The 24,108-nt window shown below is 37.4% G+C and overlaps 1 protein-coding gene across 3 annotated transcripts in view; it reads right to left on the bottom strand.

The window, feature by feature from the left end:
- The window catches only part of ATP6V0D2 (ATPase H+ transporting V0 subunit d2), a 44,389-nt gene extending 24,194 nt beyond the window's left edge, over positions 1-20,195 (bottom strand). For all 3 annotated transcript variants that reach the window (XM_047842517.1, XM_047842518.1, XM_047842519.1), the window contains exons 1-2: positions 20,033-20,195; positions 8,058-8,229 (exon numbers count right to left, since the gene is read on the bottom strand). In XM_047842517.1, coding sequence (XP_047698473.1) covers positions 8,058-8,229; positions 20,033-20,162 — 302 coding nt within the window. In that variant the 5' untranslated portion in view covers positions 20,163-20,195. The remainder of the gene's footprint in view (positions 1-8,057; positions 8,230-20,032) is intronic.
- Between the last annotated feature and the right edge of the window lie 3,913 nt (positions 20,196-24,108).

The raw sequence follows: 24,108 nt of genomic DNA, 5'->3' as shown, positions 1-24,108 counted from the left end.
TTGAATGAGTAAGTAACTTTTTTTCAAGGTTCCATAACTGCTCTATTGTAGACTCAGGTTAGAGTCTACCGACTAGTTACAAGAATTTCTCACCTGCATCAGGGTCACCTGGAGGGCTTATTAAAAGTGCAGATTCACAGACCACATTCCAGGGCCTAATAAAACATAATTTTTATAAGCAGGGTCTTGGAATCTGCACCTTAAGCAACTCTTCCACTGGTTTAGAGAACAAGATTATATTCAATTCATCTCTAATTTTAGAACCTAGCATAGGCCTTCACTCACAGCAGTCACTTAGTACATGTTATGCTGACTAAGTGAGTGTCATTCAGTTATAGACAGATCCAGCATTGCTATTGCAGAATAGCACCAGGGTTTTTCAATTCTCAAAGTGCTTGAGAGTTTAAATGCTGGAAGCCTTATCAGCAGCTACAGTTGAGACATTTTTGCCACATACTTTCTTGCCATTGAACATCCACATGGAATCCCTGGATATAAAATCGTTAAGTTGTTGCAGTTCTTAAGATTTCAGAAGGACTTTTCTGGCCAGAGATTCAGAATCACAAATGCATAGTGGTGTCAAAAGGTCAATCTCATGATATTATTGGGAAGGTGATTACTGAAATCAAGATTTAACAAATTAAATACTTTGTGGACTTTGATGTAAGGAAGACACAAAACTCAGCACTTCTAAAATGTTCATGACCAGATGGAAAGCTATTTAGTCATTTAAAAATGCTAAGAAAATTTTTTGACATAGAAAAAAAAATGCTGATACTATACATAGAAAAATTAAGATTCAAACTTATATCTACAGAGTGATTCTAGTTCTTTTAAAATGTATAGAAAAAAATATGAAAATAATGCCAAATGATGATGAGATTAAGGGTGTTTTATTTATATAATTTTCTCTAATTTACAGTGGGCTTCCTATTCTTTTTGATTAAAAGTAAAGCCGAAATCCTTTATCTTACTTGCAAATTCTTTTTTCCTTAGCTTAGAATTTCCAGGAATTTCTCTTTCTTATCATAAATCAAGATGCTAAATTCTGTTACGTCTAGCTCCCAAATGTGTTCAACCCCTGTTCCCTCCTCACCATCTCTATTTCCAGCATAAACTTTTAAAATATGTCTCTGTTTTCTCTGTTTCAAGTCCTATCCCTTCAATGCACCTTTCACAATACCAACAGAATCATCTTCCTAAAATATACATCAGATCAGTCCCCTCACTTTTCAGGGCAGTTTAAGAGCTGAAAAGTAAAAACAAACAAACAAACAAAAAAGAGAAAATAACACCTTTGGAATGCTATCGAGAGTGACCTGATTTCATACCTTAGCTTCTGTATTTACTAGCTAGTTACAAGATCCTTTAAGGATGCCCCAGGAAATAGGCATAATAACAGGAGTGTTATTATAACACTATTATAACACTATTATAACAATAATGTTTGCCATTATTGAACAAACACTGCACACACAGTAAGAACAGATACTTTACCATTGATTAGAGGAGAAACTAAAGCCACGTCACATTGCCTTAGGCAAAGACGCCGTAAGTGTTCAACTGGTCTTCCACATGGCTTCTCAGCAGAATACGCCCCACCTTACAAGGTGGTGACCGTTTGGTGAGGGGTACAGTCAGCAGCATGTAGGAAGCATGCCAATAGTGGAACCCTTTCTGAAAAGCCTTCCTTTATTGACTTTTACTCATAGAGACTTAGAGTCAAAGCCCTTAATCTGGCCAGGCTCTTTACTCTCTTTTCCCAGCCCTTATCTAGACTCCAGCCACATCTGAGATGACTAGTTATTTCCACATACAAAATCTTCTAATGCCTCACTAGTTATTTTTTCAACTTAATGCCCTTTTAAAATTTTGTTCAAATTCTATTTTCGCTGCAAAATCTTTTAAAATCAAAGTTAGGGGGCGCCTGGGTGGTGCAGTCGGTTAAGCGTCCGACTTCAGCCAGGTCACGATCTCGCGGTCCGTGAGTTCGAGCCACGCGTCAGGCTCTGGGCTGATGGCTCGGAGCCTGGAGCCTGTTTCCGATTCTGTGTCTCCCTCTCTCTCTGCCTCTCCCCCGTTCATGCTCTGTCTCTCTCTGTCCCAAAAATAAATAAACGTTGAAAAAAAATAAAATAAAATCAAAGTTAGTTATTCCATCCTTTAGCCTCCTCCAGTTGAATGCATAAGCCTCTATTACAGCTGTTGCTTAATTCTGTCTTATTTTTTCATCATTTGTGAACACATCAGCTTGCTCCATTAGAATGTAAAAATGTGAGTGACCCAGAATTATGTTACTGATTTTGTGACTAACGAGTGATGGTGCAACCAATTCATCTGGTTGGCTGAGGACTTTCCTGGTTTTAGCAGTAAAAAATCTGCATCCTGAGAAACCGCTTGGGGCAAACCAACGTATACAGCCTCCTAATGTATAGTGCAGGGCAAAGCCTGTAAAAGATTTATAATACATCATCAGGATAGTTAAGAACTTTGAATTGCCTTTATAAGAAATCCTTAAAGATTTCATCAGTGTGTGGTCCTTAACTTATAGTTAGTTCTTGGCTAATATGAGTCCAAGTACTTAAGACCATATTTCCTTGGTCATCCTATATTCAGAAAATTTATATCCCCTGAGGTGGAATATTTTGAATACAGAAAGATTATTTTTAAGAGATGGCTAATCTCAAAAGGGATGAGAAGTTGAAATGCTGCCAGAAAGCGTTGAGTAGGAGGGAAGAAAAATAAAACAATCCAGTCCTATATTAAATAGTCTCTTCATTAAAACCCTATGGATTCATTCTTTTGTTTCACAAAACTGTGTATAATTATAGTATACAAAACCCCCAGATCTTCCTGCTATTAAGTATTTAAAAATATCCATTCCAGATTTTCAAAGTAAGTTTCACATATACAGTAATTATATCACACAAATGTGCCGTGCTTGGATTGTATTTATTAAAACAACTTAAATTTAGACTGTCTCTATTAGGGTTGACTTAATATTTCCATAAGGATGGCCTGGACATTTCCTCATAGAATAGGAAGTAATTATCTTATGGAAGTTCATGGGTGCTAGTTAGACACCTGACTTCACAAAACATTCTAGAAGAGAAATAAGAAAAGTAGTTTTAGGACTCTCTCTCTCTCTCTCTCTTTTTTTTTTTTTAGTACTCTTTTTCATATGTACACCTCTTGTTATGGTAACACATCTCTAGATTCTGCACAGAGCAGTTGGATGCTGCCTAGCCTGGCAACTCACATGATGCGGTGGGACGAATCATGGAATGAGATTGAGAAGACACAAGACAGATCAGAGGATGATAAGGCGATAGGGGAGTATTAGAGACTGTGGCTAATTAAAGAATGCAAGCCTTGACTAAATATATTTTTAAAAAGTACTTTAAACACTCACCTGGTCATACAAAAATGTATCTTCAGGCATGACACCTGGTTTTTATCCCTAACATACTGGCCAGCAAATAACCAATATTCAAGTGCTATATAAAATATAAAATCCTGAGTTGTCTAGAAGTATTTTATAGCTCTGTGTAAGGTGCTGCTAAATACGGAATTATATATTGATTCCACAAATATTCAGTGCCCATTACATACTAGGAAGTACAGATAGAGATACTAAAAGAACTAATTTAATGAACTTATAGCCAAGGGGTTCAATCCATTGAGCGTCTGACTCTGGATTTCGGCTCTGGTCATTATCTTGTGATTTGTAGGTTTGAGCCCTGCTTCAGGCTCCGCGCGGACAGCCTGCTTGGGATTCTCTCTCTCCTTCTCTCTCTGCCCTTCCCCCCCCCCCCCTCCGTATCTCTCTCTCAAAATAAATAAATAAAAACTTTAAAAAAAAGAACTTATAGCCAAGAGAGTAGATAAATTAAAACATGTCCATTACTAACACCACTAACAATACTGATAGTACCCAAACTACCTCTCCACTTTCAGTTTGCATTAATAGTCTATGCAGGGCTTTGTGACCACCTATATTCTTATATATAGTTTTTAAACATTGTTAATGACTAGAAATACTTGGAATTTTAAGTAATTTTGTATTAGAAACAGAGTACATTTTAACTAGATCAACATGTTTCTTGTGAAATAAACATGCTTGCTTAATTAACGTTAAGGCCTTGTCCAGGTTTAAGATTCTATAATTAGGAAGCACTAAATCATGGAGTCATCACATAAGAGGAAACATTGACCAAGTGACTCAGAGTCACTCTTAGGGCTAGAGCACTTTCTAATATATTTTGAGCAAGTTTCTGTCACGTGAGCTCTGTCTCTCAACCTGGCAGCTTTCTGACTCCATTAAAATTGGACTGTCCTCTGTCATTATCATGGGTCAGATTTTCTCGATTCATCTAAAATCTGAGCAAAATACGTTTGCAAAGCCTACTGCCAACATTTATTTTAAAGTATAACTCCGCCACTTGATCTGTGACCCAGGCAAACTACTGAACTTAAATTTTAGTTTCCTCATCCTTAAAATGGTGATGATAAGAACTAAGATTTGTCAGGTTTAAAGGAGACAATGTTTATAAAGCATTTAACAGAGCCCTGGCATATGTAACATTCCATAAATATTGTCTAGTATTTTGACTGCCATTTCTACTTCCACACAGATAGGGCCATCTTGTCTTTGTGCCGAGGAATCTTTGATGGTGTCTCCATAACTACCCTTGCCAGACATTTTTGCAGGAGGCATCACTGCTTGGAAAAAAGCTTCTCTATCAGGCAGCCACTGAAGATTAGATATGAACCTGGACCTGATTCAGTCCAAGCCCATGCACTTTGTACTTCACCTCAACCCTTGCAAGGAGGTAAGAATCCTATGAACAAACTTGGCTTCTTCTTTTGTCTCTTTTACATTTTGATTTTCTGCTTCATATTTTTCTTATTTAAAAAATATTTTATTTTATTTTTTTCTTAAGTAGGCTCCACACCCAACGTGGGTCTCAAACTCACGTCCCCGTGATGGAGAGTCACATGCTCTACAGACTGAGCCAGCCAGGTGCCGCTTCAGATATTTTTTTTTTTTAAGGAAGAATCTTGCAGTTAAAAGAATACTCTCTTTCAGTCTTGCAGATTGAAAAATACTCTCTTCTGTGATAAAGCCCTATTTCCTTAGCCTGCCACTGAAGAGTGTGCATACTCTGTCTGGAACTTACTTTTCTAACCTCCCTTCCCCATTCTTTCCTCCCCTTTTGGCACAGCCTACTCCTGCCCAAACTGACCTGTGATTCAACATACATGCAGTGCCCCTCCCATCTACATGCTTCAACCCCAGATGTTCAGCCTTCTTCCTCATCCCCAAATTCTACTCCATTTCCAGGTTCAGCAGCAATGTCAGACCCTCTGGGAAGGCTTCCAAGAACCAAAGAAAGTGCTTGGGCTTTGCACTGAGTCAGATCCAAGTTCACACCTAATAGTCATCTCTGACTAGCTGTGTGTTTGTGGATCCTTAAAAAAATCAGCATTTGGGGTCTCGCCTATAAATAAAATCCTAACCTACAGCAGTGATAGGAAGTCTAATTGCACAAACAAGGTGTATTGGCACTAACCACAAGTCTCAGGTATATCAGCGATTACTTCTTGCCTCAAACCATGCTCATTTCTTCTACTTGCTTATTTATAGACATGGTATAGGAACAGCTGGACAGCTATTGGGTTAAAAACAATTTGAGCTGGATCCCTCGTCTTGTTCCCTACAATAAAGTAAATTCTACATGAACCAAGGTTATTTATTTATTTAATGTTTATTTATTTTTGGAAGAGAAGGAGAGACAGAGTGCAAGCAGGGGAGGAGCAGAGAGAGAAGGAGACACAGAATCTGAAGCAGGCTCCAGGCTCTGAACTGTCAGCACAGAGCTAGATGTGGGGCTTGAACTCACACACTGCAAGATGATGACCTGAGCTGAAGTCAGATGCTTAACCGACTGAGCCACCCAGGCACCCCTGAACCAAGGTTTTAAATGTAAAAAAATGAAATATCTAAAAAGAAAAAAAAAGAAACATCAACAACAATGAATGAATGAAATGAAAGACAGGTAAATTTACCTATGAATTTGGAGTGGAGAAAGACTTTCTAAGCAGGATACAACAATCAGAAGTCAACAAATCAAAGGATTGATGATTATAGCTAATTAAAAATATTCAGTGTTTCTATAGGGAAGAAAGCTATCCAAGTTAAAATTACTTCACCCTGAGAAAATAATTTTGCAACATATATTATGAAGTGCTAACTTTCTTAATTTATAAAGAGCCCTTACATATCAACAAAAACTGCTGGCTACGCCAATAAAAAAAAATGGACAAAGGATTTGGTCAGGTAGAAAACCCATATGACTAATAAATACAAAATGATCTTCAATTTTGCTAATAAGCACAAATTAAAACAAAAACAGAAAATATAATTTGTAACCTATTGGATGGGCAAAAACTGAAAAGATAATATTCAATGTTGGTAATGGTGTCAGTCCACAGGTCTTCTCATGCACTGTTTTGGGAGTGCAAATTGGTACTACTTTTGTTGAGCACAACTTAGCAAAATTTACCAAAATTAAAAAAAAGAACATTTCTTTGATTCACTACTTCCACTGCTAAAAATTTAGCTTAAAAATAAATTCCAGACTGACACAGTAATAAGCTAATCACAAAACTTTTTACAATGGAAAAAAATTATTCTCTGTTAATAGATGTAAATTGGGTCATGATACATACCAAACGTGAATTTCTAGGCAGTTATTTAAAGAGAATGGTGTTGACAAGGGTATTTCTGAGAAATATTAGGTGGGAAACAAAGTGCAGAAGGAATGTGATTCGTTTGCATAAATTTGAAATGTGGAAGTGGGGTGGGTTGAGTGTGTACCAATAAACATACTCAGATGTAAATATTTTTCTAGAAAATACATAAGAAATAGAGAAGTGTTTACTTTGGGGGAAAGGAACTGAGAAGGGAAGAAGGGGAGATGTGAAATAGAGGAACATTTTTATTTTATACATTTGTAAACCAGTCTAGGGCCCAGTCTAGTATTCACAGTTTTGTATATTACAATGAAATTGTACACACATGATAAACAGCTCATCTATTGCGGATGTTTGTTCCCAGCTTGTCAGTTAGAAAAACTGGAGAGGCCCAAAGTTTGGAGCACTGTCTATAATTTATTAACTGGTTAATAAGAGTACAATTTATTATTGTGTGGAAATTCAGACTTTTTTTAGAATGAAAGGCCTTCACAATGAAAGATTGGAGCTACTGGTGATGGAAAATGATAGAAATAAAATACATATAACTATGATGGGAGCTACTTTTGCTGTTGCAAGGGGAATCAGAAAAGGGTAGATGTGGCCTTAACATCAATTTGTGATATTTCAGCTCCACCCTGACAAGTGATCCAAAAATGTCATATATATTTACCTTCAGTGCCAGCAGCCACAATCCTTCAACATCAGCACCACTTACCATTTTTTAAAATGAAAACTGAAAACACTGCCTTTTTTTTTTTTTAAACTAAGCTTTACACCCAACGTGGGGCTTGAACTCATGACCCTAAGTTCAGGAGTCACATGCTCTACTGGCCGAGCCAAGCAGGTGCCCCTGAAAATACTGCTTCATGTGGGGGCCACCACCATTTACATCATCATGTCTATAAATAAATCTGTTTTCTAACAGTGAATATGTGGCTCTGTGAGCTTATCAGTTGCTAAAATTTGAATTTTTTCAAACTTACAAATGAGAAAAGGTTTTAAGCCTCATGCCAGCCTAGTTCCCCACCTATAACTGTTGAGGGTCGTTTGCACAATCACAATGGGGATTAATAGGGCTTCCTGGGGCGCCTGGGTGGCTCAGGTCATGATCTCGAGGTCCCTGAGTTTGAGCCCCACGTCAGGCTCTGTGCTGACAGCTCAGAGCCTGGAGCCTGTTTCAGATTCTGTGCCTCCCTCTCTCTCTGACCCTCCCCGTTCATGCTGTCTCTCCCATCTCAAAAATAAATAAACGTTAAAAAAAAAATAAAAAAAAAATAAGGCTTCCTGCTACCACTTACGTCATGTATGTAAAAAATGTGCTCAGAGGTTCCAGGGAATGATTCCGGAAATATTCAAATTCTCTGCACAGCTTTTTCCTCATCTCCGTGTCAATTTTGGAAACAGTAAGAGGATTTGTTTGATTAGCCAAGAAGTTGCCATAATCAGTGGTCTGGAGATGAATTTTCACATCTGAAATTAAATGAAACCTCAAATCAGATTAAAATTTGAATATGCATATCTAGCTTTTACAATGTTAATTGAGTTTATTGTGACTTTATGATAAATGTATATTAAATTATCTTATTAGACCTTAACATAAGGTATTTATATGATATAGCCTTGAGTGTTACTCTCTAAAGCAATACAAAATTCAATGTTAATACAGATATTCTGATACAACAGAAGAATTTCAGTTATCTAAAAAATCTAGAATTATTTAACACAGCTGAAAAGAACATTAACCACCACCTACTTCTAAGTTTACCTTAGCCGGTTGTAGTCATTTGGAAATAGCTGCTCAGAAAACTGTAGAGAAGGATACTAAGACTCCATCTCAGCTTGATGGAAAAGAGAACTTTATTAGTGATGTTTACCATGGCTATGGAAGGTGGAATGGACAGTCATCAATAATACCCTTTTATTATAGATGAAGAAATTGAGTCTCATTGGGGCTAAATGGTGGAGTCAGATAGTAGTAAGGCTTGAATTAGGAGATGGATCTACTTATCTTAAAATCCAACATCATTTCCAGAAGACCATACTAGGCGTCCTGTAAATGGCCATGTGTTTGAATGCCAGGTGATTGCTGAAGCATTAAGTGGGAGAGGAGAGGTAAGAAATGAAGCCAGAGAAGTAAGCAGGGGATGTCCCAAGAAAGGCTTGAATGGCATCCTTCATCCTGAGGATAAGAGGCAGCCACGGTGGGCTATGAATTGATTGCTCTGGGAGCTGATGAGACGATGGGTTTGCAATTAGGCACTCAAGTGATTCTTAACGTACCTGAGATTCAGAGGGCAGGCACTCTTCCTTAGTATCTGGAGTATATTATGCACTGGAAATATTCTTTACCTGACAGCAGAATTCATTTGCTCAATTACCTATTTAATTAACTTAATTTTTAAAAATTATACCTCCCCCCCTTTTTTTGCCTTGTCTGATTTGGCTTTTATTCTAGCAGTTCAGATTTTTATACAATTTGACAGTTTGTATTCTCAGCACTGAGGAATATTTGCCAACAGAAGAAACACAAATGTTATTTCTTTCAAAACCATGATATTTTGCTCATGTGGCATATGTTTCTTCTAAGCAAAATAACTTCCAAACCTTTCAGCTGCCAGTGAGATACTGAAATTCAACGTCTCAAGTGTTTCAGACCCCATAGGAATCTTGTAATATTGTGGTCAGTGGAGAGGCAAATGAAATAGAAGGAACCTTTTTTTCCCAGCATGAAAACAATCCAAGGGACACTTGCATTCAGATTCTAAGAAAATCTCAGGATCTGAACTGTTTGCTCTGAGATGATGATTGACTGCCAATAAGGTCAACAATGCATGTAGTTTTATAGTTTTCAAAATGGGTTCAACATAATTTTTTCTCTGCATTTCCCCAAGTGCTTATTTAAATAGGTTTGTGATAAAAAGGACTTTGTGGTCAAATAAATTTGGAATAAACAGGCTTCTTAGCTGCAGGAACTGGAAACATTTAACACATTAATTTGAGTGATTTTTGAAAAGAGTATGGTGCCGAACCTCCCAAGCCGCTAGAAAACAATGGAACCACCCACAGAGCAGACTGGAAAATTACACTGCTTTTTTATCCAGAGAAGTAATGTGGCAAGTGACATTTCTCTTTTTTATTCAAATGAGGCAATGGAATGTTTTCCAAACTGGGATCACTACCAACTAAATCAGTTTAATAGGTCCCAAACAGCAAAGAATAAAAGGATTCGATTAGGCTGTTGTAACAAATATCAGAGTATATAACACCGAGTAGCATATACATATATGTGCGTACAGGTTGTAGTGTAAAAATGGGTCTTCTGTGGGTTGCAGTCACTGGGTTCAGGGAATTATCTGAGGTCACTTGGCTACTGAGACAGGATAATGATCTGGGACATTATGATTATCTTCTATTAGCTTGTGAGCAGATCATTTTTAGAGAAGGGTAATTTTTTTTCCTGTGCAGTTTCCCATTTGGGGCTCTCTATAAAAAAGTGAATGCCCAGACCTTTCACACTGCAGGTAGGTTTTATTTATTTATTTATTTATTTATTTATTTATTCATTCATTCATTCATTCTAAAATTGTTTAATGTTTATTTCTATTTATATATTTATATCAGAGAGAGAGAGAGAGAGAGAGAGAGAGAGAGAGAGAGAGAGAGCGCAAGTGACAGAGGGGCAGAGAGAGAGGGAGACAGAATCCAGGTTCTGAGTTGTCAGCACAAAGCCCAATGCGGGGCTCCAACTCAAGCCGTGAGATCACAACCTGAGCCGAAGTCAGAGGTTTAACCAACTGAACCACCCAGGGTCCCCCCCCAGGTAAGTTTTATGCCAAGGAAGCACCTTCAAGAGGTACCTGGAAAAGGTGCTATCCTTGAGCAGTCCCCTGCCTTTTTCCTGCACCCTGCTGAAGCTGAACTTACAAAAGTTATCCGACCTTTTTGAATTGTTTCTTCATCTGCAAAATGGATATAGAATTCGTGCTTTTAGGTTGTTGTGGGGATTAGACAAGATGATGTAGGTGAAGAGCCAGCATATAGGAACTACTACTTAATATTATCTTTTTTCTTCTCACTTTTACCACCTATTTCAAAAATAATTTGATTCATTTCGCTAAAGACTTTGGTTTTTATTCTCTAAATCAGACTATTCTCAGCCAATATATTGGCATCAGCCATCACATCTTATAATTACTCAGATTTTAATTTGTATGTATCAGTATCTATAAAACCAGAACTTCTCCCTCCATTTTTGTTAATATACTTCCATTCTCCCAGTGATAAAACCTCAAATCCTCTCTGGTACTTTCTTACTCCAATTCCCCTTTATTTTTCCTTAATGTCCTCTCTGGTTTCCACTCTGCGTGCCCCTGGTTTAGAATGGCCACATGACATCAAGATTACTGTGGTGAGCTCTTAAATTGATTCTCCCAAGTTCATTTCCTCCTCATGTACTCTCTGCCTCAAATTTAATCTTTACTAATAATTATTTTGATTTTGTAATGCTCCTATATGAATCTTGGAGTCACTGAAAGTTGTAGGGAGATTAAGAATGACCTTCATAATATTTGTAGTGTTTTGCCACTGACAGAATGGTTTTAATGGACATCAACTCTCAGTCTTACCCAAATTTCCCATTTCATAGATAAAGAAACTGAGGCTCAGAGAAATAACATGTTCATGTTTTCTATGCTTGCAAGTATTTGACTGAAGATTCAGACATGTCTCTTGTCCTCATTAGTTTTTCTAAAGCTCCATAATCAGACCTCCAAAGTCCTTCAAAATTTTTCCCAGTCTAAATTCTAGCCTTTTCTCTAGGTATTCTAGTATTGCAGCCAAACTGGTTTACTCCTCACCTATATGCTTTTATTAAATACAGGAATCTGTATTTTATTAATTTTCCCTGCTGGAGCCCAGTGTCCAACCATCTCAAAACTGCTTCCCTGCATCTCATTGGCATTTTCCTAGCCTATAGCCATGAAGATCTGTTTCACTTTTGAGTATATCTGCTATTTATAGGTTTCAACTGTTTTTGTATTTTTAAATTTTTATTGTTTTTACTTATTTATGATATCCTTTCAGCTAGATAGTGTTTAGGGAATGAATAATATCTTATTGTATATCATTTCTCCACATCACCTAATGCAAATTTTATTGCCTAGATGAACTTCAAATATTAGATTTAATTTGTGATTAAAAACTTAGGACCATGGGAATTCAGGCTGGTGCAGCCACTCTGGAAAACAGTATGGAGGTTCCTCAAAAAACTAAAAATAGAACTACCCTACGACCCAGCAATTGCACTACTAGGTATTTATCCTAGGGATACAGGTATGCTGTTTCGAAAGGACACATGCACCCCCATGTTTATAGCAGCACTATCAACAATAGCCAAATATGGAAAGAGCCCAAATGTCCATCGATGGATGAATGGATAAAGAAGATATGGTATATATATATACAATGGAGTATTACTTGGCAATCAAACAGAATGAAATCTTGCTATTTGCAACTATGTGGATAGAACTGGAGGGTATTATGCTAAGTGAAATTAGTCAGTCAGAGAAAGAAAAATGTCATACTACTTCACTCATATGAGAACTTTAAGAGACAAAACAGATGAACATAAGGGAAGGGAAACAAAAATAATATAAAAACAGGGAGGGGCATAAAACATAAGAGACTCATAAATATGGAGACCAAACAGAGGGTTACTGGAGGGGGTGTGGGAGGGGGGATGGGCTCAATGGGTAAGGGGCATTAAGGAATCTACTCCTGAAATCATTGTTGCACTATATGCTAACTAATTTGGATGTAAATTAAAAAAAAATTAAAAATTAAAAAACAAACAAACTCAGGACCAATATAGCACTTCATTATACAATTCCATGTTACCAAGGTTGAAACTCCACATTTTGATTCTTATTCACCAGAATGAATGTTTCCAAACAAACTGGTGCTCTCTGAAGAACAGAATCAGCTACATAGAACCATATACTAAATACCATTAATCATAACCATGAGATGGGAAGAATTATTTCAGGAATTCAAAAGTCTAGCAAAAGAGGGGAAACTGATTCTTGTTGTGTATACACTACAGTTCAGGGAGGTGCTTATGATTTCCCAGGAATTCTTATGATAAGCAGTTTACAAAACATTTTCAGGAATTTCTGATGCTCCTGATGATTTAGGATTAGGCCAGGGAGATACCATCTAAGTATCAGATAAGAAAACACCATGCTAAAAGTTAAGCAGCTGGCTTAATATCCTAGAACCAGAAAGTGGAAGTGCTAGGACTTGAACCCAAACATGTAGATATTTCTAAAATGAATTTTCAGATTCTTACAAGGTACAAAACACAGCCTTAGGCTAGAGGAACTTGGACAGAAAATTATATAGTTTCTGTCCCTTTTTTTTTAAAATGGATATTTCTTTTTTAAATTTCGGCTTTATTGAAGTACAATTGACAAATAAAACTGTAAGATATTTATTTTAGAGAGAGAGTGTGTGTAAGCAGGAGAGAGCAAAGAGAGAGAGAGAGAGAGAGAGAGAGAGAATTATAAGAAATCTCCACACTCAGGGCTCAATCCCATGACCCTGGGATTATGACCTGAGCTGAAATAAAAAATCGGAAGCTCAACCGACTGAGCCACCCAGGCGTCCCGCAAACTTTAAGGTATTTAAAATGTACATTTGATGGGCACCTGAGTGGCTCAGTTGGTTAAGTGTCCCACTCTTGGTTTCAGCTCAGATCATGATCTCATGGTTTCGTGAGTTTCAGCCCTGTGTGGGGCTCTGCACTGGCAGCATGGAATTCTCCCTCCCTCTCTCTCTGCCCCTCCCCCACTCACACTGTCTCTGTGTCAAAATGAATAAACTTTAAAAAACAATAAAGTGTACATCTGATACACATATACATTGTGAAAGGATCCCCCCCCCCCCACACCTATTTAACTGACACCTCAGTGGCCTCACATATTGATAGGCTCTGCCCTTAAGAAGCTTAGAATATAGGAGGAGATGGATTCATTATTCAATTATGAGTTAAGCCCTTAACTGTGGTAGTTCAGGGAGCTAGAAGATAGTCAAGTGCGACAAATGTCCTCCCTCAGCATGACGCATCTATGCAAGTGTCACAGAATTAGGACTGTTACAAGGCATAATAGAGTACAAAGTTAAGGCTTGTCAATTGTACTCCAATAGGGGTACAGGAGGAAAAAATTTACAGAGGAAGTAACTCAGAGTGGAGACTTTAAAGAGGAATAACTGTTCTCCAGGCAAACAGGATAGAGAATGGAATCTGTGACTGAAGGAATAGCTTTACAAAAGGTAGAACCATTTTGAGGAAATGCTTACAAGGTAGAGATCAGCAAGACTGCTCCAGTCTTTTGAGCCAAGGGTGAAGTTTATCCTGTATGGTGAAAACCATTGAACTATTTTTGAACAGGAAAGTGAAGGTATTGGATATGCACTTTTAATATAAGGTGAAAAAAGTGCTATAATTAGAGGCACAAATAATATTTAAGGGAGCATGAAGAAAGCCTTTTGAACTAAGTCATATATATATATGTATATATATATATGTTTAAAAATAGATAGTAGGTATAAATACAGGTAAAAAGTAAAAGGTCACCCATACTTGTCATCCACCACCCCACCCACTCATTCCCAGAAACTATTCTTAGTTTCTGTTATATCCTTTCAGTTTCTTTGTATCTAGACCATCATATAGAAAAAATATTTTTAAATTTGTCTGCCTTTTTACTAAAGAGTACTATGCCACACATAATTCTTCCCCTTGCTTTCCTCCCTTAATAGATCTTGGCGATCTTTTTGTATCAGTTCTCTTAAGAGAGTGTCCTCATGCTTTTTCTTTTAATAGCTGCAGAATATTCTGTGATGTGAATGTTACATAATTTGTTTAATTAGTTCCCTGCAGATGGACATTTGATTTGTTTCCATCTTTTGCTATTCTAAACAATGCGATATGAAATCTCAGGCCAAGTGTATATGCACTTGGAATTTTGATAGGTACTGCCCAATGGCCCCCTTAAAGATCTTTTTTTTCAGTATTTTTATTCACCAGAGTGGAAGCCCTTTTAGGGAAGGGACTGTATCTTATTTAATTTTACTTCCTTGACTCTAGCCAGAAATGTTTAATATGTTGTTGTTAAATTAATTTTTATTGGAAAGGAATGAAGGTCATGTCCTCTAAACGGTGAGATATAATCAACTTTCCTCATTCCCTTTCAAAAAATTACTTTTCAAAAAAGGAAAAAGTTTAATTCAGAGAGCCAGTGGACACTTTTCACCAAAAATTTTAGAAAATATGAATTACTAAATTCTAGAGATCTAAAATATTAATTTTACCAACTTGTCATTTTTGAAGAGGAAAGAATATTTGCAAAAGTCTTACTTGTAATTTAAAAAATTCTAATGAGAGACACCTGGGTGGCTCAGTTGGTTAGGTGTGCAACTTCAGCTCGGGTCATGATCTCACAGCTCGTGAGTTTGAGCTCCACATTGAGCTCTGCAGTGGGGGTGCGGAGCCTGCTTGGGATCTCTCTCTCCCTCTGTCTCTCTGCCCCTCCCCCACTTGCGCTCTCTCAAAATAAATAAAGTTAAAAAATTAAAAAAATAAAAAATTCTGATGAAAATAGCAGTGTTGCCATGATAAGACATGGAGAAAACTTAAATTCATGTTACTAAGTGAAAGAAGCCAATCTGAAAAGGCTACTTACTGTATAATTCTAACTATATCACATTCTGGAAAAGGGAAAACTACAAGAGAGCAAAAAAGATTCGCAGTTGCCAGAAGTGGGATGGGGGAGAGGAATGAACAGGTGGAGCAGAGGATTCTTAAGACAGTGAAAATACTTTGTATACTATAATGATGGATACATGTCAATATATTTGTCCAAACCCATAGAATGTATAACAACAAGAGTGAACCCTGATGCAAACTACGGACTCTCCGTGATTATGATGTGTCATTGTAGGTTCATCAATTATAACATCAATTATAACAGGCTACGGTAGGGAACGTGGACAACAGATGAAGCTGTGAGTGGATGCGGGCAGGAGGCATATGGGAAATCTTTAAAATTTCCTCTCAATTTTGCCATTAACTTAAAAGCTGCTCTAAAAAAAGTCTTAATTTTTTAAAAAGTGTTAATTCTTTAAATTTTTTAAAGTGTTTATTTATTTTTGAAAGAGAGACAGAGTGTGAGACAGGGAGGGGCAGAGAGAGAAGGAGACACTGAATCTGAAGCAGGCTCTAGTCCCTGAGCTGTCAGCACAGAGACTGACATGGGGCTCGAACTCACAGACCAGGAGATCATGACCTGAGCCGAAGTCAGAAGCTTAACTGACTGAGCCACCCAGATGCCCCCCAAAAATGTTAATTCTTTAAAAGAACATTTTATGCCACTTTGACTTTATTATTTTGCTGCAAAGTCACTTTTAAAGACTTTAAAGTTTCCACGTAGTACAGCCTTCCAGCACTACCAGTGGGATAGGCCATGTGAACTAGCTTCCCCCTTCTATCTCTGGGAACAGCAGAGTCACAGAGTGTCCTAGCAACTGATTCAGGTCACTGTTAGTCAGGGGCAAACCTTGGAACAGATGAGTATTTCTGGTCACACTAGCACAATTATATATGCAGTTAAGCACAATTATGAATTCTAGGACTTTTCAAAGTTTTTCTAGAAAATGTTCATTTTCTCTTCTAAATTTACCTGAAACCTTATATTCTTTCTAAGTAAGTGTAAAACAATTTGTTGATGTCAGAACACTCTTGACGTCTAGAGGACTTGATAACACTAAAGGCAAATTTAATCTCTGCCAAATTAGCTCTTCTTTTACAGAAAGTGTCTGTGTCAGCACATAGTACCACGACGACAGTTTTATCCACTCTTCTTCCCCTGTATTGGTACAGTGCAGATTTTGTGCAAATGTAAACAGAAATCCTTAAGTCCTTAACATTGATCCTGATAAATGCCCTTGATTTTTTTTTCTTCAGCTTTTTTTTTTTTTTAAGATTTTATTTTTAAGTGATCTCTACATCCATTGCAGGGCTCGAACTTACAACTCCAAGATCAAGAGTTACGTGCTCTACTGACTGAGCCCACCAGGCACGCTTCTCTTCAACTCTTCATCAACTCAGAAGATGGCTTGGTTTCTCTCAGCGTATTTGCAGATACAACAGCTGCATTGCTTTCCCCAAGTTATTTATTTCCCAACGTCCTATGAAATAATCAGGTAGGGCAGACCTTATTATTATCCATATCAAAAAGGAGCTGACATCAACATAGGCATAATCATTTATCTTTAATTCGTGCTCAGGAGGCACAGACATTTTAGTGGAAAAAGAGTTGTGGATATGTCTATACTCCATCCCTGACAAGAGTGTCAGATTAGACAGAGCCATTCTAAGCCTCAGCATCCTCAACTGTTAACTGCAGACATGAAATCCTTATTTAGATTTATATTCTCAGCAGCCAGTATAACCCGTAGTTTAATGACCCACACTTGACACTCCTGGGGGTCTCCAAACAGATTGGCACACAGATTCAAACATAGTTATGAAATGAGTGGTTGAAAAAAATATATTAGGAGGAAAGAAAGATAGAAACCTGAGGTAAAAGAATAACAAAGTGTTGATGGATGTGACAGGATCTCTTAACCAGGGTGCAAGGATGGCTTTGGGTGGCCCAGGACCCCTGATATTACATGGAAAATTCTGTGTGCCTTTACCTGGGTGTGTTTTTCTAAGAAGAGTCATTCTCTAGATCTTCGAAAGGGTCTGAAACCCATTTTTTCCTCCCAAATTGAAGCTGATGGTGATTTCTTTCTGAATTCTTTAGTGAGCTGGCTAAATCTGGTTTTGTATCATATTTTAGGTATTTTTTGTATTGTTTGTGTTAAAATTTGCATTTTTTAGCTTATTTAAAAGTTGGACTGGGGCATTTGGCTGGCTCAGTCAGAGGAGCGTGTGACTCTTGATCTTGGGGTCATGAGTTTGGGCCCCACTTTGGGTGTAGAGATTACTTAAAATAGGTAAATAAATAATCTTAAAAAAGTAAAAGCTTGACTGAAAACTAAAAAGAATTCATTGAAGTGGCTTCTGTTAGAAACACTCATTCTGCCTTGTGTTCATTCACTTTTTCTACTTCAACTTAAGCACATTTTCTTTTTTTATCCAAGTATAGTTGACATACATTATATTAATTTCAGGTGTACAACACAGTGATTCAACAATTATCGGGGTACCTGGGTGGCTCAGTTGGTTAAGCATCTGACTCTTGATTTCGGCTCAGGTCATGATCTCACAGTTTGTGGGTTCAAGACTCGTGTTGGACTCTGCACTGACAGTGTAGAGCCACCTTGGGATTCTGTCTCTCCCTCTCTCTCTCTGCCCCTGCTCCTGGTCTCTCTCTGTCTCAAAAATAAATAAACTTTAAAAAACAAAACAAAACAACCCAATGATATACATTACAAAATGCTCACCGCGATAAGTGTATGGTGACTGTCAGTCACTACACAAAATTATCACAATATTTATGCAGAGTTTCTGTACATGATTAACATTCTTCAGTCACCAAACTCCTAATATGCTGAAGTGATTTATGGTTTGGGATTATATTGTAATTATACGTAGCCTACAGAATTATTTATCATCTGAAAGATTTTTCTAGCTGTCTCCATTGCTAATGAAAGGAGTAGGTTAATCTCAACTTGGGCAGCTCCGCCTTAACTCTGGCTTTAACTGGTCAGAATTACAAACAGGTGACGCAGGACCCTCAGACTCAGCAAAGTCACCTTCAGGTTTTTTGTTTTGTTTTTGCTTTCAATACCCTTCCTAGCAGTTTTGATCCTTATTGCTTTCTTGCTTTTTCTAGAAAAATCTGGAAGTTTTAAAGCACCTTATTATTGACGTGTGTTGATTTTAGAAGTACATTTCAAAATGAACTAGTGTAGTTGTTTTTATAATAAAAATAATGTTTTATAGATGAAAATCTTTGGGAAAGTTTTGAAAGTATTGTAGCTTAAAGATAATTTCCAGAGAAAAGGGGAAAATGGGGAGGTATTAGTCAAAGGGTGCAAAGTTTTGGAAACACAAGATAAGTAAGTCCTAGAAATCTGTATAGCATAGAGCCTTGTAGTACACACACACACACACACACACACACACACACACACACACACACAAATAATAACAGGCAGGAAGAAAGTTTTGGAGGTAATGGTTGATTTATGGCATAGATTGTGGTGATTTCATGGATGTATACCTACCGCTAATCTCATCAGGTTGTATACATTAAATATGTACAGTTTCTTCCATGTCAATCACACCTCAATAAAGTGCTTAAAACAAGATCATTTTCATTTACCTAGTGCTTCAGTTTCTAACACATTTCTCATGTATTATCTCATTTATTTCTCCAAACAAAGCAGGCAAAGCAGGCTTTACTATCATATTTTACAAATGAGGACACTGAGGCTCAGGTTTTGAGCCTCAGGCCACCTACCTAGCCCCGGGAGGGGTCAAAGTCAGTACTTTTGAATCCAGGGTTAGCCTCACCACTTGCTCATCTCTTGACTTTTTTCTTACGCTTCAGTTAAAGGTAAAAACCTGAAATAAACTCTCATACCAATTTATACTAATAAACTAGGTATAGAATAAAATTCTCTAAACCAAGTTTCTTAGCATTTTGTTGGGGGGTGGGGAGGGCATTTGTCCCTGGGCAGTTTGCTGAGTCCTTCTCCAAATATTATTGATAAATATGTAGGATGAAAATACATAAGATTACAAGTGAACAAAAGATGTTAAAATACAGTTATCAAGATGTTTTAAAATGTGTAAAACATACTTACTTACTAAGACATTAAATATCAAGATTCAAGAGTAAGTGTAATACCTAGTATAAGTGCAAAATTGTGAAAATATAAATATTTCAAAGTATGCAAGAATTGTATAGGGATATGAAAATATTGACTTTCTATTGGTGACAAAGCACTAACCACTGATTGTTGCCTACATTCATAATGAAAGGAAATGCTAAATTTCACTTAAAGAAAATTGGAAATAAAGATGGAGTTGTTTGTTTTTTTTTTCCTCCTCCAAGTTCATGGACCCCTGAAGTCTGGACCCTGGGAATAAAAACCTATTCTGGACTCTCAGGCCATGGGAACACAGTCGGTTCTCTAAGCTCCCAATGGGAGGTGTCATTCCCTTTTCCCCTTTTTACATGGTGAGAAGAGCAGCTCTTACCTTCCAGGGTCTCACACTGGACCAGGTTGATGTAGTCCTGCTGGGTCAACAGGCTGGCCTTGCACCCTCGCACCAGGCCTTCCAGGTAGCCATGGTCCACGTTAAAGTAGAACTCGGCACCCTCCAGCATGACCAAAGAGATCAGAGCCAAGTTGGGCTGAAACAGCTCCGGATCCTGGTCAGCTCCTGAAGATTTGCTCTAGTCTGGAAAAAAATGCTCAATTATGAGTTCTCAGGAAGAAATCTGTCAGCTGATAGTCAGGGTTTTCATGACTAGTTTCTTCTGGTTTCTGTGGCTTTCAATAGCCTGCTCAGCCCTGTTTTCACAGCAACAGTGAATCAGCTGGATAACTCGAGTAAACCCTGGAAGCAAACCATGGAGAGTAGGAGACAGGGAGGGTCAGGGCTCTGCTCTATCCCTCCCAAAGGGAGGGTCCCCCTCCCAGCTGTGCCACTGGAAGGCCTGAAACACCTGAATGTTTGGTAAACATTCCTCCCTCCCTCGGAGCCTGTGAGCTTTCAATTGTAAATTGCATTTGTCCTCAATTTCTTGAAGATTATTAATATGAAGAAAGAGAGGGTTTTTTTTCTTGTTTTTCTTCTTTCTTTCTTTCTTTCTTTCTTTCTTTCTTTCTTTCTTTCTTTCTTTCGAGAGAAAGAAAGAACACAAGTAAGGGGCAGAAAGAGGAGAGGGCTTTTTTTCTCTTTTAAAAATTAAGTTTTGTAAATAGATCAGGTGTGAGCAGGCAGTCTGAAGGATCCTGAGAAGCTAATTCAGCAATGCAGTTGTTTACTGTAAAACAAATGTTTAGTAATGTCTTCGCATAGCAAAGCCTGATAGCTGTTTTCCCCCACCCCACCTCCCCCCCTTCCCCTAGCCCCTTGTCTGGGATCCGAGCCCAGAAAACAATCCTGGAGGCAAATACACAGAGCTGTGATTCTATAATAAGCCACTACCTTTATAAAATTGGGCCGTTTATAAGGTGCTCTTTATTTTCTTTTCCTATTTAAATCTCATGATTACTAGAACATATAAATTAGGCAGATAGTATTATTACCCAAATCACAGATAAGAAACCAGATCTCAGAATCCATGAGGCAGTTCAAAATGTACAGTTCATAATACAGTAAGTAGTTAATTAAGCCAGGACTTAATTATTGAGTTTCATGCTCCAAAAAAGAGTGCTTGTTCTCTCCTATACTTAGCTCAAAAATTGTGTCAAATATCCTGAACACTATTTTACATAGATAGTATTTCACTTTCTATATATTGTGTCAAATTTTTAATTGAATTTAAAGTGCCAGAAATTTCCTGATCTCTGTCTCAGTATGTTCAAACTGGGAGAAGCTAGATAAGATTGAATCACAAGAAATTCCGCTTTAGTTATTGAAAATCAGAGAGCCAAACTTGAGTTAGCACAGTATTTAGTAAATAGAGGTTCTTTTTATCACCATCATCATTATCCAACCCTCCCCCCAATAATTCCACCATCCCCAAACTACCTGAGTACATTTTAGGTTGAATCATTTGAACTTACAACTTGTGTAGATCAAAAATATATATATGGTTGCATATCAGTAATTTTATACAGTTCAATACAAACTTACAATTAAATAAATTATAAAACAAACTCATCATTCCCTAGACATGTTAGCATATTACTACTATTAATGCACTTGAGGTTATGTCTATTGTATATATGTGGTAGATATTCTGTATAATCGTGTGCTCCTATGCTTATCTTTTCAAGTAAAGGTTTAATGATGTCATAATTGTAGCTTGAATTTGACCATGGTGAGAGTGTTTATACTATGGAAACAGGCAAATGGTACAAATCAGGGCTTTATTTATTATTGTTGGTCGTTTGTCCAGACTTGAGAAAATGATGGAGAAAATGTTAACAATGCAAATTAAACTTAAAAGTATGTGGTATCTATAGCCATTACAATGTGAACTGCAAAATTTGAAGAAATAGTTTTTCATTATTCAAAAACTATTATCCAATGTAGCGAAGGTGGCACTCACGTAATGAGGAACAAGTGAAGTTCTGATGTATGGTTTTCTTGTTTCATCCTAATCTTTAATGTAAATAAAAATGTCAACCACCATTAATGTTGGAACTACATTTATTTGTCAATTGCAACCAAAGTTTGGCTACAGAGAGTAGAATTGAACAAAGATCAATGAAATCATTTTATGAAAATCAATGGACTATATGGAATTTACAGTTTGGAGTATTATTTTATTGTTATTTGTAAATTGGGTGGTACATATCCTTAATACTATAAAATTTATAATAAACATATACACACATTTTGGGGGGAAAGCTGTTATTAAACATTCGAAGTATAACTCACAATCCTCAGAGTTTTGCCCAGAGCTAGCCTTGATGTCAACGTGCTCAAAAAAGAATATTGTGTGTGTGAGTGCAAAAAGACTTTTTAATTTGTTATCTTTTATATTTATATGTAGAGCCAACTTCCAGTGTTTCTTTAATTTTTTTTTTTAACGTTTATTTATTTTTGAGACAGAGACAGAGCATGAACAGGGTAGGGTCAGAGAGAGTGGGAGACACAGAATCTGAAACAGGCTCCAGGCTCTGAGCTGTCAGCACAGAGCCGGACACGGGGCTTGAACTCACTGACCGTGAGATCATGACCTGAGCCGAAGTCGGATGCTTAACCGACTGAGCCACCCAGGCACCCCATTTTTTAAAAATTTTTTAATGTTTATTTATTTTTGAGACAGAGAGAGACAGAGCATGAACGGAGGAGGGCCCAGTGTTTCTTTAAAATGATAGATACCAGGGCTCCTGGCTGGCTTAGTCTGTAGAGCTTGGGACTCTTGATCTTGCAGTGGTGAGTTAGCCCCATGTTGGGTACAGAGGTTACTTTTAAAAAATTGTTAAAAGACCACAAAACAATTTAAAAAATGATAGATACCAACTTCTGCGATTACAAAATTCGCAGAATTTTCACATTGTCCTTCAAACTTGGCATAAACAAAAATGTCTCATTCCTGCTCAAGGTGGTCAAAGATGAGATCCAACTCATGAGAGATGAGAGGAAACCCAGTACAGTGACATGTAGTTGGAGCTTCTTTATAAATGCGTCTCTATGGTGCAAACAAAATAAAAATGTTCATTTCAGTGTTTAAACTACCAATGATGTTTAGGAGAGCAGCTTGGAGTATGACAGAGTGTGGGTTTAAGTTATTTCCTCTCTAAGTACCAGTGTGTAGAATGAGGACAGTAACACTTACTTCATAGTTTATTGTAAAGATTAAAGATATAAAATCCTTAGAATGCTTAACACATGTAGGCATGTGTGCCAAGTATGTAATAAAAGAAACTATTGCAATGGCTTCTCCTCTCTCTCCTATACTACAAACCACTATAATCCTAATCCCTTAACACTAGATCCTTCAGACCAGGAACAGTGTTTCATGCATCTTTCTGTCTCTCAACTGTTTAGCAACACACCGTGAGGGGAGCAGATGTTCAATAGGTGTTTGCTGGAGGAACCAGAATTGGACTTCTAAAATGACCGAGCTTGCTCTGAAAGTCGTTAACTGTGTGTTTCTCTAGGAAAACCTGTATTTGGTAAGTGTATTTGAGGAATGAGTTTATTTTGTGGGTTTTGCAGCATGATACATACATGTGTGTATGCTTATCTATAAGGTATATAGGATTTATTGTGACTTTCTGTCAATTTTAAGAGCCTCCAAGTGTCATTATCTTCATAGCATTGAAAGAGCAACTTGTTTTTCTAAGAAATAGAGATACTTCTTGGAGAGGTACAGTGTCTGTTATCCTGAAAACAAAAAGTTTCTTTCTAGATGTAGTAAGCTCTTCAAAGGATAGTGAGTAAGCAAAGGAGATCCATCCAGGCTGCTTCCCATGGACAGTCTTCTGGATGTTTTGATGAAGGTGACTGAGGCAGGTCAAGGCCTTGTTAAGGCCTCTGAGGTAGTTCTCAAGGTAGACAGCCATACCCACTTCTGAACAGTCCCTGGGAGTGTCTTTAGAGGCAGAGTGTTGGGTAAGATGCACCCTGGAGTGGAACCAGGATGCCAT

The sequence above is a fragment of the Prionailurus viverrinus genome, chromosome F2 (genome assembly GCF_022837055.1).
Source record: "Prionailurus viverrinus isolate Anna chromosome F2, UM_Priviv_1.0, whole genome shotgun sequence".
Classification (NCBI taxonomy): domain Eukaryota; kingdom Metazoa; phylum Chordata; class Mammalia; order Carnivora; family Felidae; genus Prionailurus; species Prionailurus viverrinus.
Note: the sequence above shows the minus strand (reverse complement) of the source record. Positions and strands in the feature narration are given on the sequence as shown.